The 16307-nt window shown below is 34.6% G+C and overlaps 1 protein-coding gene across 50 annotated transcripts in view; it reads right to left on the bottom strand.

The window, feature by feature from the left end:
• RIMS2 (regulating synaptic membrane exocytosis 2) overlaps positions 1-16307 on the bottom strand; it is a 734990-nt gene that overhangs the window by 134889 nt on the left and 583794 nt on the right. For 34 of the 50 annotated variants that reach the window (XM_058275873.1, XM_058275868.2, XM_058275863.2 and 31 more), the window contains one exon: positions 16097-16269. The exons of 13 other annotated variants lie outside the window; for them this stretch is intronic. In XM_058275873.1, coding sequence (XP_058131856.1) covers positions 16097-16269 — 173 coding nt within the window. Of the gene's footprint in view, positions 1-15079; positions 15332-16096; positions 16270-16307 lie in introns of all 50 variants that reach the window. 3 more of the 50 variants (XM_058275857.2, XM_071207969.1, XM_058275855.2) reach the window with 1 other exon arrangement.

Below are 16307 nucleotides of genomic sequence, written 5' to 3'. Positions count from 1 at the left end.
GCATCAGTTCACGGGAAGAAAATACACTTGCTAGCAATGATTTTAAAAATACAATTTTATAACTCTAAGCGTTCCTACTTCATATTCTTACCTTGTTGATGGATTTTAGCTAAAGACCCTTTCAGATTCATGTGGCAGAGGGAGTAAAAAAAAAAAAAAGACTAACATGGAGACTCTAAAAGACTCGAGTGCAAAATAGCATATAGTGTTGTAATTATTGTGTTTTTTAAATTTTAAAAGTCTTGTATTTGGTTTGCTTTGGAGCTAAGAATCACTGTTTACCAACATTTCTCAATTATGTTTTTAAGCTATTACTTCATAAAAACTTTTTTAATAGTTAGAGGTTATAAGAAATCATGAATTTTCTTCTAAGAATTTTTCCTACCTTGTATAATGCTGAAAAGAGTCATTTGTCTCTTCTCAGTCTCAGTTTATTTTTTCTAAAGGAGTTCTATGGTGTTGTGAGAGAAACACTGGACTTTGGTATCAAATAATATAGTTTCTACCATTGCTTTAACACTTACATTATATTTTGGACAATTTAGATAGCCTCTTATAACTTCAATTTTCCATAAAACTGCACTTCAGAATTAACTGAGAGATTTATATGAGATAATTAAGTGGTTTATTAAAATGTTTTACCAATGGGAAATATTACTATGAAATCAGTATATTATAATTACTTTTTGCCCTCTTTACTCTTTTGTAATCATATATTTGTCTATCCCCCCTCTTGCCTTTACTATGAAAGAAGTCTTGTAAAACATCACCCAAAATTTCAATCACATGGCTTTGTGAAATTACAATTAAATCCTTTTGGTACTTCAGGAACTATTTTCTCTTGTACAAAATGCAAGATAGATTTATCCTCTAAATTGTTATCTGGAAAAGTGCTATAAAAAAGTTTCTATGACATATGCAGTTATAAAAAGATGAAAAATATGTGATAATTTTATAAATTAATTTTTCCCTTGTCAGATTCAATTCATTTCTGTCTGAATTCAGAGCTTACTTTTACCATTATGCTATACTATTTCTCATGCATATTTTTTGGAGAATTTAAGGTATTAATTCTTATACTATGAAAATAAATTTTGGATGCTGGATGATAAGTAATTTAGACTCACTACATCCTTACTATGAATCAGTGTAAGCTGACATCAAGTTCTTATCCACAACTTGGCAAAACAAGCCAGCCTAACCCCCCAAGAGCCACATGACAGGTGGATCACACAAGGTAGTAATTCATATACTGAAATAGAAAAATAAAGCTGGCTAATTCATGGGGTGTCCTGAAAATATGCAGTTATCTTCAGACAACTTAAGCCATAATGAAATAATATCTATGCAAAATATTTTTTAATAAAGTCCTGGTAGACTCCAGTTTTATAAATTTTCTTACTTTTTCCATCCCCAAATGATAATGCTTACTGAAAATGTAAATACCCTGTATGAAGTCTAACAAGGGTGGGAGAAAAACATATAAGAAAAGATTTTTAAAAGGGATAATTGGAGAGTAAATATTAGACAAACTCATATTCATCTAATGTGTTCCAAAGAATAGTGTAACATGAATTATAAAATCCTATTGAAATGCAAAGATAAATGAAATGACTGTTCATCACGTACCAAATCAGTAATCCAACTCCAGTCAACTAACCAATCTTTCCTAGATTGAATACATGCAACCATAGAACAAATTTCTATGAAGTAAATTCTGCTGATTTTTTTATATAAACAGACTTATTTCCATTGGGAAAAAAATGACCTCCTGGACTATCTAAAAACTTTTATCAGAGAAGATTGAGATGAGCACTATGCTGGAAGCTCTTGTCTCCATGGAGCTTGTCACACCTTTCCATTTTCACTATTTTATTCCAATCTCACTTATTCAGACACAAATTTTTACTGAGTGCCTACTATGTGTAAGATGTTGGGTAGGGCAATAAAAATATAAACATGATAGGTACCCTACCCTGTCCTCAAAAGGCTATCTAATGGTCAACCATGGTAAATTAAATATACACTTAAATAACTATATATATCTCATAAGGGAGAAAATGAGTGCCACAGAGAAACTATCATTTAAAAATAATATTTCATAAATTGAACTGAAGAGAAGATGTGTCATGAATGAACTTACATTTGAATTGGGCACTGAAGGAGTGATAAGAAATTCTAAAGAAAAAGAAAGAAACCACATTTCAGGCACTATAATCAATGTGAAAATACACACAAAGGAATGAAAGAAAGAGCCTGTAAGGAGAAGAATCAGTAAGTGTGAAAGGCTGAAGTCAAGATAATACTAAAAAAGAAAGGCTGAACTTATACTATTAAGGTTCTAAATGCTCAGGCCAGGTGTTCATGGATTTTATTATTTTACTTTTCCTTTCTTAAGTTTAGATATCATTTTTTTCTACATGGAGAATCATAATTTGAAAATTAAGCCATATTACAGTACCACACTATTCTGATAAAAATCTAACACATTTTTCATACCTGAAAATTATTTGACTTCAAATTTGTTCTTAATTTTATTACTTCTATAAATTCAAACTTCTTTATGTTAAATTTGTTTAACATAAGCGATACTTGTCACTGGTTATAATATTGCATTCAGTATAGAAAAACAGCTATGGAGTAAATGTCCTTACTAGTTTGTAAAAATAATTTTGAGTATGTTGAAAGCTACTGCAACAGATTTTCCTACTGTTATTAGTTTTATGGTAGAAGGAATGCCAATTTATGATTTCTTCACTTTCATATTAAATTTGTTTTGCTCCCTGAGATACAATCAATAGGAATAATGTTAAAAACAAATGTAAAAATAGTTAGAGCAGACAAGTTTCTAGAAATTTGGTATTTACTTGTAATTAAGCAATAGTGGTAAAGCCGGAAAAACAAAGGTTCCATATATAAATGAACTTTGATGGACATCTTTAGTGTATATGATCCTAAATTACTATTTTATCCACAATTAAATTAACTTATCAGTATAAATGAGTCTGTGTAGGCATATGTAATAGGTTGAATTTGTATTCTCCAAAAAGATACATTGAAGTCCTAACCCCTGGTACCTATGGATACGACCTGATTTGGAAATAGGATTTTTGCAGATAGAATCAAGTTAAGATGAGGTCATATGGAATAAAGGTGGGTCCAATACAATACGCCTGGTGTCCTTATAAGAGGAGACTGCTGTGTGAAGATGGATACTCAGAAGGAAAAGACAGCCATGTGAAGGAGGAGGCCGAGATTGGAGCAATGCATGTATAAACGAATGACAGATGGTCACCACCAGAAGCTAGGAAGAGGCTAGGATTCTTCCCTAGAGCCATTGGAGAGAGCCTACCTCTGCTGACACCCTGCTATTAGACTTTTATCCTCCAGAGTTATGTTATTTTAAGCTGCTCAATGTGAGGTAATTTGTTACAGAAGATCTAGGAAACTAATAAAGCATTCCGAACAATATTTTGTGTGATAACACGATAGAAAAGTCACCACCGAAATACAAATTTTTAAAAATTGCTAAAAATGACTCATTCCAAAGCCATTTAAATGTATGTCTCTTGAAATTCTATGTAAGATGTGGGAGTAAATTTTAATTAACATTGATACCTAATTTCACATGAAAAAAATTAAAGTGGAAATATTATGAGTTAGCTGAAAACACCGGCCTGAAAATGTTGTGACAACCAACAGCAAAGCCAATGCCACATGGCTTTACTACAAAGCCCTACCTGTACTACTCATTCTTAACCTATTTCAGTGTGCCTATATTCGCAACCTCTTTGCAGAACATATTCTTCATATCTCTTGCCTTAATTAAAATCTGGCACTTCCTTGAACATACTGTTTCCCTTGAAGTTCTATCTAGTGACAAACACATATTCTTCTTCAGAGATTGTACTGTATCTTGCTACTGCCTACATTTTCTTGACTATTACTCCTACTTGTACTTAAAAGTTTATATTCCTTTGCAGCTTATGTCATTTGGCTATGCCAATTCATACCTCTCCATTTCTTACCCTGTAATCTGTTGACCTTCCAGTCACTGCTTCATTCACTGAAGGTTTTGGGAACTGGCTTAGTCATCTTTTCAATTCACATTTTACCCTAATACTAAGAGACTTAGGTATACAGTAAGGAGACTTAACCAACTGCCCCATAATTCTAAAACTTATATAACTCCAGTTACCTTCATATTTATTTTATTTACCCACTCTATTCTACTCTCTGAAATACCCTTGGACTTGGACTTTGTCAAGTAATAGAATCACTTCACTACAAAATCTTATATTTCAATGACTTACTCTAACTAAAACTTCTTACCCTCCCAGCACTGTTTTCACAATGACTGCTCTTTGATATCATTTAGTTCTCCAGTACTTGGATACTCTTTATTTCCTCCTGGTCTACCAATTTCCATTTGGACTTTTCTTCCTTTTTTTTGTAGCATAGACACACATGTACCCTCAATTTCTTTCCACTCCTGTCTTCCAACAATCCCATCTATTGCCACTCACCAGAAAATGCTACCAACTGACTTCTGTTTCTACATAGCTTAGTACTGATAGAGAAGGCCACACTGCTCTTTTACACTGGTGTCTAGAGATTGTTGGTCTCTAATCTCAGAACTACCCATCACCCCCTTAATTTGTCCTTGTTTAGCTACTTTTCCTATTTTCTTCAGTGATTATTCTATATTTTCAAAAGTTTCTTCAAACCTAACCTTCTAACTCAACTTCCAAGTTCTCTCTTTTATTCTTACCTCTTTTGTGACTGAGAAAATTAAGGCCATCAGGTAGCAACAACAAACTTCCCAACTCTTTGTCTAATAAATCTATTTTCATGTCTTTCAGTTTGAGCCAATTCATCCACTTATTGTGACCCCATCTTTTTCTCCATGTTCTTACTCTAGCTGTGCCTTCTCAGTCCTTTATCTTCAAATTCTTCTTCTCATCAGATCATATATATGATCAAAATATCAAATTTCTTACTTTCATTGATAACATATGGAGACTGAACTCACAAGCACACTCAGGTTTACCGTATATTGAAAATAATATGATCGAGAATCAACACCCAGTAATTTTCCTAACTTTTTATGAGACTAGTTCATTTAATTATTAACCAGAAGTATTCAATTTCAGAAGAGTCTAGAGTTTACAATTATATGTCAAGAACTAAATTATGTGCAAAAAATAGATTTGGGACTATAAAAAAGGGAAAGAGAATTGTCACATTTTATTGAGAATAAGGTCTAAATATTCATCTTCAACTCCCTGGAGGTGCTAAAATATAAAAGGATAAAAAGGCACAGGCATGGACATCCCAGAAAATGGATCTTAAGTAGTAATGGAAATAGAAGAAAAGATGCTTGAAAACTAAACCCTAAACAAAGCACCATCTGCATTATATCATCACTACACTCATAATAAGAAGCAATACAGGTTATAGATTTTCTTTCTTTTTTGGGGCAGAGACATTTTTGAGCATGTTTTAAAAATACAATTCACAGACCATAAAATTCATCCTTTTAAAGTATACAATTCAGTGCTTTTCAGTATATTTACAAAGTTGTACAACCATCACCACTATCTAATTTCACAATATTTTCATTATCCCAAAAAGAGATCTTTTAATCTATTCTCCCTTCATTCCAGCCCCTGGCAGCCACTAATCTACTTTCTGTCTCTATCAATGTATCTATTCTGTACACTTCATATGAATGGAATCATACAATATGTGACCTTTTGTGCCATATATTTTCTTTCACTGAGCATAATTTTTCAAGGCTCATTAATGCAATATCATGAATCATTACCTCATTTCTTTTTATAGCTGAATAATATTTCATTTTATGGATATACAAAATTTTGTTTACCCATTCATCAGTGCAGAGACCTTTTTCTTTGATGTTTTCAAATGAACTACTTTAGAGAAATGGACTACCCATTTCTTAAGCTGTCTTCATCCTCATCATCATCTCTACCATCATATCAGGATCAGAGTTAGATGATTCACATTTAATGTTTTGTTTAATTTAGTTTCAAATACAATCATAATATGCTTAAGTTTGAAGAGCAAATTCACGCTCTTAGAAACTATCACATTTATTTATCAGGAACTAGAGCCTAACTCTTTTTTATTATTTGGAAATAGAGGTAACTTATAATTTTAAAATTAAGACTTTTATAAAATACTAATTTCTTCCACATTCTGCATCAGAAATCATTATATATAGTAATTAGAACTTATTAGGTAAATTTTTTCAACAGATGTTAGTGATCTGTAACTACTAATTTGTACCTCAAGAAAATGAACCTCTATGTTCAGTGGTCAATAAGAGAAATCAGGTCACTTTTAAATTTTCATACAGATTTGTCAGGAATGAAGTGGTTGCTTGCAATTTAAGATTTCAATCTTTTTTCTTTCTCTGCCTCTCCCTCATCTTTTCATATTCTTCCATCTATATTTTTCATATTTTCTTCTTTGTAACAATATTATCATATTATGCCATTTTATGAGCTAAAATGTTCAGTTTCTTTCGGTTATTTTTACAGTTTAATTACTTTAAATATATTTGTAGTGATAAAAGCTAAATGCAACTCTTTTCACATTGTTTCCTTTATAGAATCATGACTCACAATCTTAAATACTTCTTTCCCAGTTTTGTCTAATGCATGTAATTTCAATTGAACTTAATCAATCCTTATTAAAGGACTTCTTAATGTAGCTGCTTCCATCTCCAGACCTTACGAGGTCAGTCTTTTTATTCTCAAAGGCAAGAAAGACATGGGTATTTTTTCAGAAATTTAGCATGGCTAGGGTCTTAAAATAGGATATTAGTACTTGAATCCCCCTACCTCACATAATACATAAAAATTAACACAAAATGGATCAAAGACATAAATGTAAGAGCTAAAACTATAAAACTCTTAATAGAAAACATAGGTGTAAATCTTCATTACTGTGGTTTAGGCAATGGTTTCTTAGTATGACACCAAAGAAAGTGAAAAACACAAACATTGTGCTTCAAAGGACACTGTCAAGAAAGTGAAAGACAATCCACAGAATAGGAAAAAATAGTTGTACATAAAATATCTGAAAAGGGTTAAAATCCAGAATACACAAAGAACTCTTACAACTTAACAACAAAAGACAACCCACCTGTGATGGTTAGGCTGATGTGGCAACTCTGCCAGATAATTGTGCCCAGTTGTTTGGTCAAGCAAGCACTGAGCTAACTGTAATACAAGGGCATTTATGGGCTTTAGCCATCAGTGAGTTTACAGCATAGATGGCTGATTACATCTGCATCAGCCAGAGAGACTGCTGTCAGTAACGAGAGAAGCTTTATTCAATCAGCTGAATGCCTTAAAAGGGGAAGAGATTTCAGCATTCAGAGAGAATTTTCCAGCTTGTCTTTGGACAGCCAACGTCTCTTGGAAACTCATCAAGAACCTTCGGGAAGTGGACTTGGCCCAGTAGTTAGGGCGTCCGTCTACCACATGGGAGGTCCCTGGTTCAAACTCCGGGCCTCCTTGACCCGTGTGGAGCTGGCCCATGCGCTGTGCGATGTGCGCAAGGAGTGCCCTGCCACGCAGGGGTGTGCCCTGTGTAGGGGAGCCCCACATGCAAGGAGTGCGCCCCATAAGGAGAACTGCCCAACGGGAAAGAAAGTGCAGCCTGCCCAGGAATGGCGCCGCACACAAGGAGAGCTGACACAACAAGATGACGCAACAAAAAGAAACACAGATTCCTGTGCTGCGCACAACAACAGAAGCGGACAAGAAGAAGACGCAGCAAATAGACACAGAGAACAGACAACTGGGGCAAGGTGGGGGAGGAAGGGGAGAGAAATAAATAAATAAATAAATCTTAAAAAAAAACCAAAACCTTCATTGGACTTTCATGGGAGACCCTGGTTTGCAGCCTGCCTAAGGAACCCGGACTTGTACACCCTCACAGTCACATGAAAGACTTATAAAATCTCATTCTATTTATAGATATCTCCTGTTGATTCTGTTTCCCTGGAGAACCCTAATACACCACCCAATCAAAAAATGGGCAAAGAAGTTGAAGAGACATGTTTCTAAAGAAGATACACAAACAGCCAACAAGCACATGAAAAGATGCTCAACATCCTTAGTCAATTAGAAAATGCAAATCCAAACCACAATAAGATACCACTTCTCATATAAGAGGATGTCTATAATAAAAAAATGGAAAATAACTAGTGTTTGTGAGGATGTGGAAAAAATTGGAACCTTCATATATAGTTGGTGGGAATATAAAATAGTGCAGCAGCTTTGGAAAGCAGTTCAGCAGTTCTTCAAAATGTTAACACAGAGTTACCATATGACCCAGGAATTCCACTCGTAGGTTTATACCCAAGATAACTGAAAACATATGTGTACACCAAACCTGTACACAAATGTTCATAGCAGAATTATTCATAATAGCTATAATGTGGAAACAGCTCAAATACCCATCAGTTGGTGAATGGATAGACAAAATGTGCTATATTCATAAAATGGAATATTATTCAGCCATATAATGAAATAAAGTACTGAAATATGTTACAATATGGATGAATCCTGAAAACATTATGCTGAGTGAAAGAAGCCAGTCACAAAAAGGCAGAAGTCGAAAAGCAAAGCCTTAAACTTTCTGTATGATTCATTTTGTATGAAATGTCCAAAATAGGCAAAATCCATATAGACAGAAAGCAGATTAGTGGTTTCCAGAGGCTGTGGGGAGGAAAGAATGCAGAATGCCTACTAATGGGTACAGGGTTTCTTTTTAGGGTGATAAAAATATTGTAAAATTAGATAGTGGGGATGGCCATGCAACTTTGTATTTATATTAAGAACCACTGAATTATATACATTAAAAGTGTGAATTTTATGCTCTGTGAATTATATCTCAAAAAAAGAAAACTTTCTATGAGAGACAAGGGCATTATTTAAGTCTACTTAAAAGAAGGCAATTCTCTGAGGGGCTGAGTTAAAACACAGTCTAATTTTGAAGGCTTCAAATAACTTATATTAGACATAAAGATAAGAATTAAAATATCTCAAAGAAAGGGGAATAACATCACCCATAACAGAATCGCCTGGTGAGCATGTTTTAAAAATGCATGTTTCTGGGTCCCACCTCAAATGTATAGAATCACAATTCCAGAAGTGATATTAAAAAAAAAAAGCATTTTAAAAAGTTCCCTTTTGATTCTAATGCACCATCATACCAGTAGAAATTATCTGGGCTTGCAAGATTTTCAATGGTATAACTAGAAGATAGTCTCAGTGAGAAAGAAAGAAAATAAAAAACAGAAGCTACCAGTAATATATCCTTGGAAGAGCAAAGTCTATCAATATGCCCTCTGGGATAATGTGAGCACTAAACCATACTTCTAAAAAACCAAAATATGTCAGTTTGATCAATGGACTATTAAATACTGACTACATAAACTTTGGAAATATCTGCCAAATTATAGAAACTTGGGTTGAGCTATTATTTCTAGCAGTGGTAAAGCAAAGAACCAATTAGCTCTTGCGTTCATGATAATAAAGCCAATCATCATTATAAGAGACAATGCTTACTTTCCCGTTTGCTGGGCACTAGGTTCATCTAAGCTTTGGGAGGGAGTATGAATCATCCATTCCTCTATTTGACAAGCTAAAAAACCCAGACAGGTAAAGTGGAAAAGTATACATAGCAGAGTCAGGATAAGAGTCCAGGAATCTTCTATTTATAACCCAAAATTATTTTCATGACATAACACACACACTTCCCCTTTAAAGTCTATAACATAAGCATAAATATGTGACACACATCAGATAATATTATATGGTTTTGTAAATAGGTTTTTGCATTTTAACTCTAATTGTAAGCAGTTATGCTGTTGTGTAAATATTTAACAAAAATTCTGCTTAACCTTCAAAAATTATAAGAACTTTCTGCTCGAGAAGCAGACTTGGCCCAATGGTTAGGGCATCTGCCTACCACATGGGAGGTCTGCGGTTCAAACCCCAAGCCTTCCTGACCCGTGTGGAGCTGGCCCATGTGCAGCGCTGATGTGCCCAAGGAGTGCCCTGCCACCCAGGGGTGTCCCCAGCGTAGGGGAGCCCCACACGCAAGGAGTGCACCCCGTAAGGAGAGCCGCCCAGCGCGAAAGAAAGTGCAACCTGCCCAAGAATGGCACCGCACACAGAGAGAGCTGACACAACAAGATGACACAGCAAAAAGAAACACAGATTCCCGGTGCCGCTGATAAGGATAGAAGTGGTCATGGAGGAACACATAGCGAATGCACACAGAGCAGATAACTGGGGGGGGGGGGGGTGAGGGGGGAAGGGGAAATAAATAAATAAATAAATAAAGAACTTTCTGCTAGACAATTTAGATGGCTTAAGTCTCTCAAAAATCAAGATTTGAACTGATGTTAACGTTTTACTTCAAGAAATTTCCCTATATCAATAAGAGTCACTGAAAATATTGTATTGCTCATTCTTTCAAAGAAGAGAAATGTGGGAAGCAGATGTGGCTCAACTGATAGAGTGTCTGTCTACCATAAGGAGGATCCAGGGTCCGATCCTCTGGGCCCTCTGACCCATGTGGAGCTGGCCCATGCACAGTGCTGCCGTGCACAAGAGTGCCCTGCCATGCAGGGGCACCCCTGTGTAGGGGTGCCCTACATGCAAGGAGTGCATCCCGCAGGGAGAGCCATCCTACATGAAAAAAGCGCAGACTGCCCAGGAGTGGCACTGCACAGAGAGCTGACGCATCAAGATGATGCAACAAAAAAGAGAAGTGGTTTCCCAGTGCTGCCGGATAATGCAAACGGACGCAGAAGAACAAACTGCGAATGAACACAGAAGGCAAACAACTGGGGGAAGGGGAGAGGAATAAATTAAATAAATCTAAAAAAAAAAAAAAAGAGAGAGAGAAATGCTATTCCATAACTTTATAGACATTCCTGAGAACTAAGGGTTCAGAAAGAAAAGAGTTTCTTGACTTTTTTTCTTTTGCCTTACATGCCCAGAATAGGACATGAATAAGAGTTTGGACACAAAACTACCAACAGGGTTGGTTTGACTTAACTATACTTTTCTATATATTTTTATCTTCCATTATAGATTTTTTTAAGATCCATTTTCTTGACTTATGCTAAATTATTTTATTAAATATCCTTGTGAACTTGTTTAGACAGCTTCATATCATTTTTTTTGGATATGGAGCTGTCCTTAAAGATCCATCAACAAATGGCTAATAAATGTTCCACCCTCAGGTTTATCAGTTTAGAAACTAGTTCTTAGTACAGTGCCTGGGAAGTATTGCAGCCAACACCTACTCTCCATTAAATTGGACTCACCCAGGACAACTAACAAAAGGATGATGATCCCCAAAAAACAGAGTATCTACAACTGCACGCAAGACAGTTTCACCCATCTGCCCCATGGGATCTAAGCCTCCTTTCAATTGGAAGCATAGTGAGCATCACCATCCCTAAATCATCAAGATTGAGGAATGAACATATATAAGGATGAATGCAACTATGGGCCAAAGTAAACTTATTATTATTCTAGCAATGGAAGAACTTGTAACATTGGTGTAAAGACAGTGGTCACCAGAGGTTCTGAGGGAGGGAAAGGGAACAATAGCTGTAAAATGGGGCACTTTTGGGAAATTAGAATTGTTATGCATGATATCGCAATGACAGATACTATCCATTACATATTTTTTCAAAACCTATAGAATTGTATGGTAAAAAGTGTAAATTACAACGTATAACTATAGACCATGGGTAGCAGCCATGCTCAAAATGTGTTAATCAATTATAACAAATGTACCACATTAATGAAAAGATATTAATGGTGGAAAGTGTGGGAGGGGGAGGAGTTGGGTATATGGGAAACCCCTATATTTTTTTCTTTTTTTTTGGAGGTATCAGGGCCAGGGATTGGAACTGGGACCTCATCCGTGGGAAACCTGCGCTAAACCACTGAGCTACACTGGCTTCCCAGTATATTTTCGATGTAACATTTATGTATTCTAAACCTGAAAATATGGGAAGGGGAGAGGGTGGGGCATAAGGGAAGCTCCTGTATTTTTTATGTAACATTTATGTAATCTAAAGCTTCTTTTAATATAAAAAAAATTATATAAACCTCAAAAAATATAAAAATAAATATTGGTTGAATGAATTATTTCGTCTTACCTGTTAGCATTTTTTAGGATGTCTTACCAGGTATGTAAGGCATACAATCAATATATGTGAGTATAGTTAAAATCAAAGACATAAATACACATACATAGTGTAAAAAAAATTAAGAATATTCTAAATGTCAAGTATAATTTTGGATTTTCTAGAGTTTCCACATATAATTATTAATGATATAAAGGCATTTTACCAGACCTACATACATGTACATAAATAGCTAAATATGAATGTATTATTTATTAATAAGCTTATAAAATATAATATTCAAACATTTAATGAACCTTTTGAAATTACTTTATGCTATTCATTTGTTACCTTTATATTTAGCAGACTTACTTTAATGTAACTTACTATAACATGAACAGCATAATTCTGCATCATGCAATGAGAACATAATTATAAAGGACTTTTTTTCGTTGTAGTCCAGTAGCGTGGATCTCAATCACTGTGTGAATTTTAAGTTCTACCACTGCTATAAATACTTAAACATTAAAGTAAGAATATTAGTCTTCTTTTATAAAACTTGGATTACAAGTGAAAGGCATAAAATGTGAATGTTGCATCACAGAGTAAGATTATTTCCAATAATGTTGTGTAAGCATATAATGTGTTTTCAGCTTTTAAACAAACTATGATTGTGTTTCTCAATTATCAAAACAAAACATTGTTGGCAATATTTAAAGGCATATTTCCATCAGAATAAAAATTTTTATATTTGTTCTAGGAAATGATAGCAAATTCAAAATCATAACTGATGAAGGGCACCAACATTTTCTTGAAAAAGTTGCAGCTGATACTTTTTCCCATCTTAGGGAATATGTTTCCTAGAGAGCAGCATGGCCTCCTTTGGCTCACAGTTCCAGAAGTATTATACAATTACTTAAGCTGAGTACATTGCCCTAACAAATCAGATGCTAGGAATATACCATATTTTCATTTTCTGTGTAAAATAATGTACTCTTTTCCCAAAGATAGGATATTTAAAAATGGGGAAAGGAATGTTGTACTCTTTTTCAAGCCTTTGCTCACCAATCCAGTTATCTGGTATTGGCTTTTGGTTCCAGGTGAATTTTAATGAGCTCTTGGTGTTTGAAATATATGTATATATGTATGTGTATCTATGTATGCATATTTGGTTAGTATATAAGACTCACATTTAGCCCTGCTCTGGGAAGAAAGGAAGCTATTTCTTATCCAAGGAAACCTTGGAAAATTCATCTTTGTGAATTAATGATCCTATGCCCAACATATCAGAAAAATGGTTTTTATTAATAAATTTAATTATCAAAAATTGGATAAATAATGAAGACATACTTGAAATTACTAGTTTAGACTCAAATTACAAAATATTCCTAATTGAAGATTCATTTTTAGGTTTAATAGCTAACTGCTATACAGAAACTTTCATATTAAATACACCAACCTGACAGAAAACAGTGTCATAGATTAAACCACTGAATTGTATATGCAAGGGCTAAAAAACTGATCAAATTATCTTTCTCATTAAAGTTATATTTAAAGTAAAAATTGAGACTTTTATATATATTGGATATAATAATGCAAAATTTAGTTTATAATAAGGTGTGCTTATCAAGCAGACTTTGTACAAACACAGAATCAAATTCTGGACTACTGTAAAACCCAATTTTTTCAAAATGTACATGATTTGCAATTCTCAGTCTAAGATAAATGTAATCAGAGAAACCTAATCTCAAGCAAAAGGAAGTCTTCCTGCATACTTGTGCTGATTTGACTTTTGGTACAGCACAGTAAAGCGAGTTTCTTTCTTGCATTGTGCCCTTACAAGAATAAACACATGGTTGTTTTTATGCCTTGCTGCTTGGGATTTTTATCCTACCTTTCTTTCTGCTTGCAGCAGTTTTGATATTATTGATGAATTCCAAAAAGAAATATTGGATTATGTTTACAAACTGATCTTTTCCTCTGGGCATACTAGATTATATTGGATTCATAGGTTTACTTGATTAAGTAATTATGTAAACCACTTGTGCCAGTAGGGCGGTGCGTATCCACCCTTTAGTGGGTGGGGACTCACAGATAAAAGCCATGGCAAAGGACAGAGTTAAGGGTTTTTGATGTTGGAGTTTTGATGTTGGAGTTTGATGCCGAAGCTGGAGCCCCAGGAAGAAAGACAGAGCCATTAGACTGATAGTCTACAGCTGACCTTGTGGAGAGAGGCAAAGCCTAGAGAGCCTCATAGTCTACAGCTGACCTTGTGGAGAAAACAGAGGAGATGAGCCCAGAGGAACCCAGGAAGCCTGAACCCTTGCAGCCATCAGCAGCCATCTTGTTCCAATACGTGAAAATAGACTTTGGTGAGGGAAGTAACTTATGTTTTATGGCCTGGTATCTGTAAGCTCCTACCCCAAATAAATACCCTGTATAAAAATCAACCAATTTCTGGTATTTTGCATGCCCTTTTGGCTAATACACTGCTCCAAGTTGCTTCTCTCATAGCTTGTTCAGCTGAATGAATTTCTAAAGGTACCAATACCACCACATATTCCAGTAAAACCAATCTTTTTTTTTTCAGAGTACCAAATAGAACTGTCTTTGCTTTGTAATCTTCCTCAGGATTCTGACTGCAGTAGAACCCAGCAGAAAACTAAGAGGGGAATTCAGCTAATCATAAAAAACTCAAAAACCAAAAAAAATCAGACTCTCAGAACTAGTGGCTACAAATTAATGACTGCTTAATAAATTGTATTACAAGCCAAATAGATGAAACACAAGAAAACAAACCAAATGCAAATGGCAAAAGAGTATTTAGGAGTAGGAAAAGGATTAAATTATTAATGGAAAATGTCTACTAAAATAAGCATATTTTACCTGGCATCATCTTGTGAGAATCGTCTTTGCAAATGCTCTTTATTCCACTGTTCTTTTTCTTTCCCTTGCTCAGGTATATCTTGTGTTTTTTCCTTTTCTCCTGATCCTTTGTTTTTCTCTTTTTTACAGGTTTTTGTAATATCTTTCCCTTTCCCATTCTCATTAATTCTTTCTTCCTTTACTTCTTTATCCTCATGCACTATCTCTTCATGCTTATCCCCTTCTTTCCCTCCCTCTTCTAATCCCTTTGTCCTTTTGAAAGCAACACAGATTGAAGGCATGCAAATAAACAAAAAAGAAAAAAAAAAAGGAATGAAGTCAAGAACATAAACAGAGAGATAACAGGTAACTTATTAAAACCTAAGTAAAAAGTACATCTTATAAGCTCTGAAAACATTTTTCAGTTATTTATGAGAGGAGCACTCTATAAGCAACACAATCATAACTGTTTTACAATCATATTTACATTTTACAAACTTGCATGGAAACAAGGCAAAAGCTTGGGGTCTCTTTATCTGGATTTTTCAATCCAATAGGAATGAAAAAAATCAATTTGCCAGGTGCCCACAAAATCTGTCCGGTGAGAAATGTACGTTTTACTAACTTATAAATTGCATTTATAAGTTTTTTTGACATGCTGAGACCTTTTTTCCATGCATTTATAAATATTTCAGGAAGATGGGAGAGCATCCTATGTTCTCTGTATCACCAGAATGTATTCAGTTAGGATCTTCAAAATATTACTTTTCATATTCATTGGAACATTCAAAAATTAAAATCTTCACTTAACTTTAACTTCAATAAAGATGTAATAAAAACAGAATTATTTTAAAAATATCAAACATGAAAAAAATGATACTTCTTCAAAAAATCTAGTAACCAAAACTACCATCAATTCCTTAAAATTTTTTCTGTGGAAAAAGTTTGAAATGTAGCCCAAAATATAATGAAAAGTAATGATTGATAGAAGTTCTTCTAAAATACATTTAGAGGATTTTACTGCTAAAGTCCCCTTACCTGATTTTCTTGTTTCCTCTTGGCCGTTCTGATTGGACAGACATGTAGCTTGTGCTGCTGAAACGAGAAGCACTACTAGTCCTTGAAACCGCAGATATATCACTTACATCACTGTCCGAAGATTTAGTGGAAATATTATCTGCCCCTCTATGAGGATCCCATCCTGATCGATACTGTTAACACAGATTGACAAATATGCAGAAGTTGTCAG

Source organism: Dasypus novemcinctus, chromosome 14, assembly GCF_030445035.2.
Source record: "Dasypus novemcinctus isolate mDasNov1 chromosome 14, mDasNov1.1.hap2, whole genome shotgun sequence".
NCBI classification, from domain to species: domain Eukaryota; kingdom Metazoa; phylum Chordata; class Mammalia; order Cingulata; family Dasypodidae; genus Dasypus; species Dasypus novemcinctus.
This window is presented reverse-complemented; position numbering and strand designations above follow the sequence as displayed.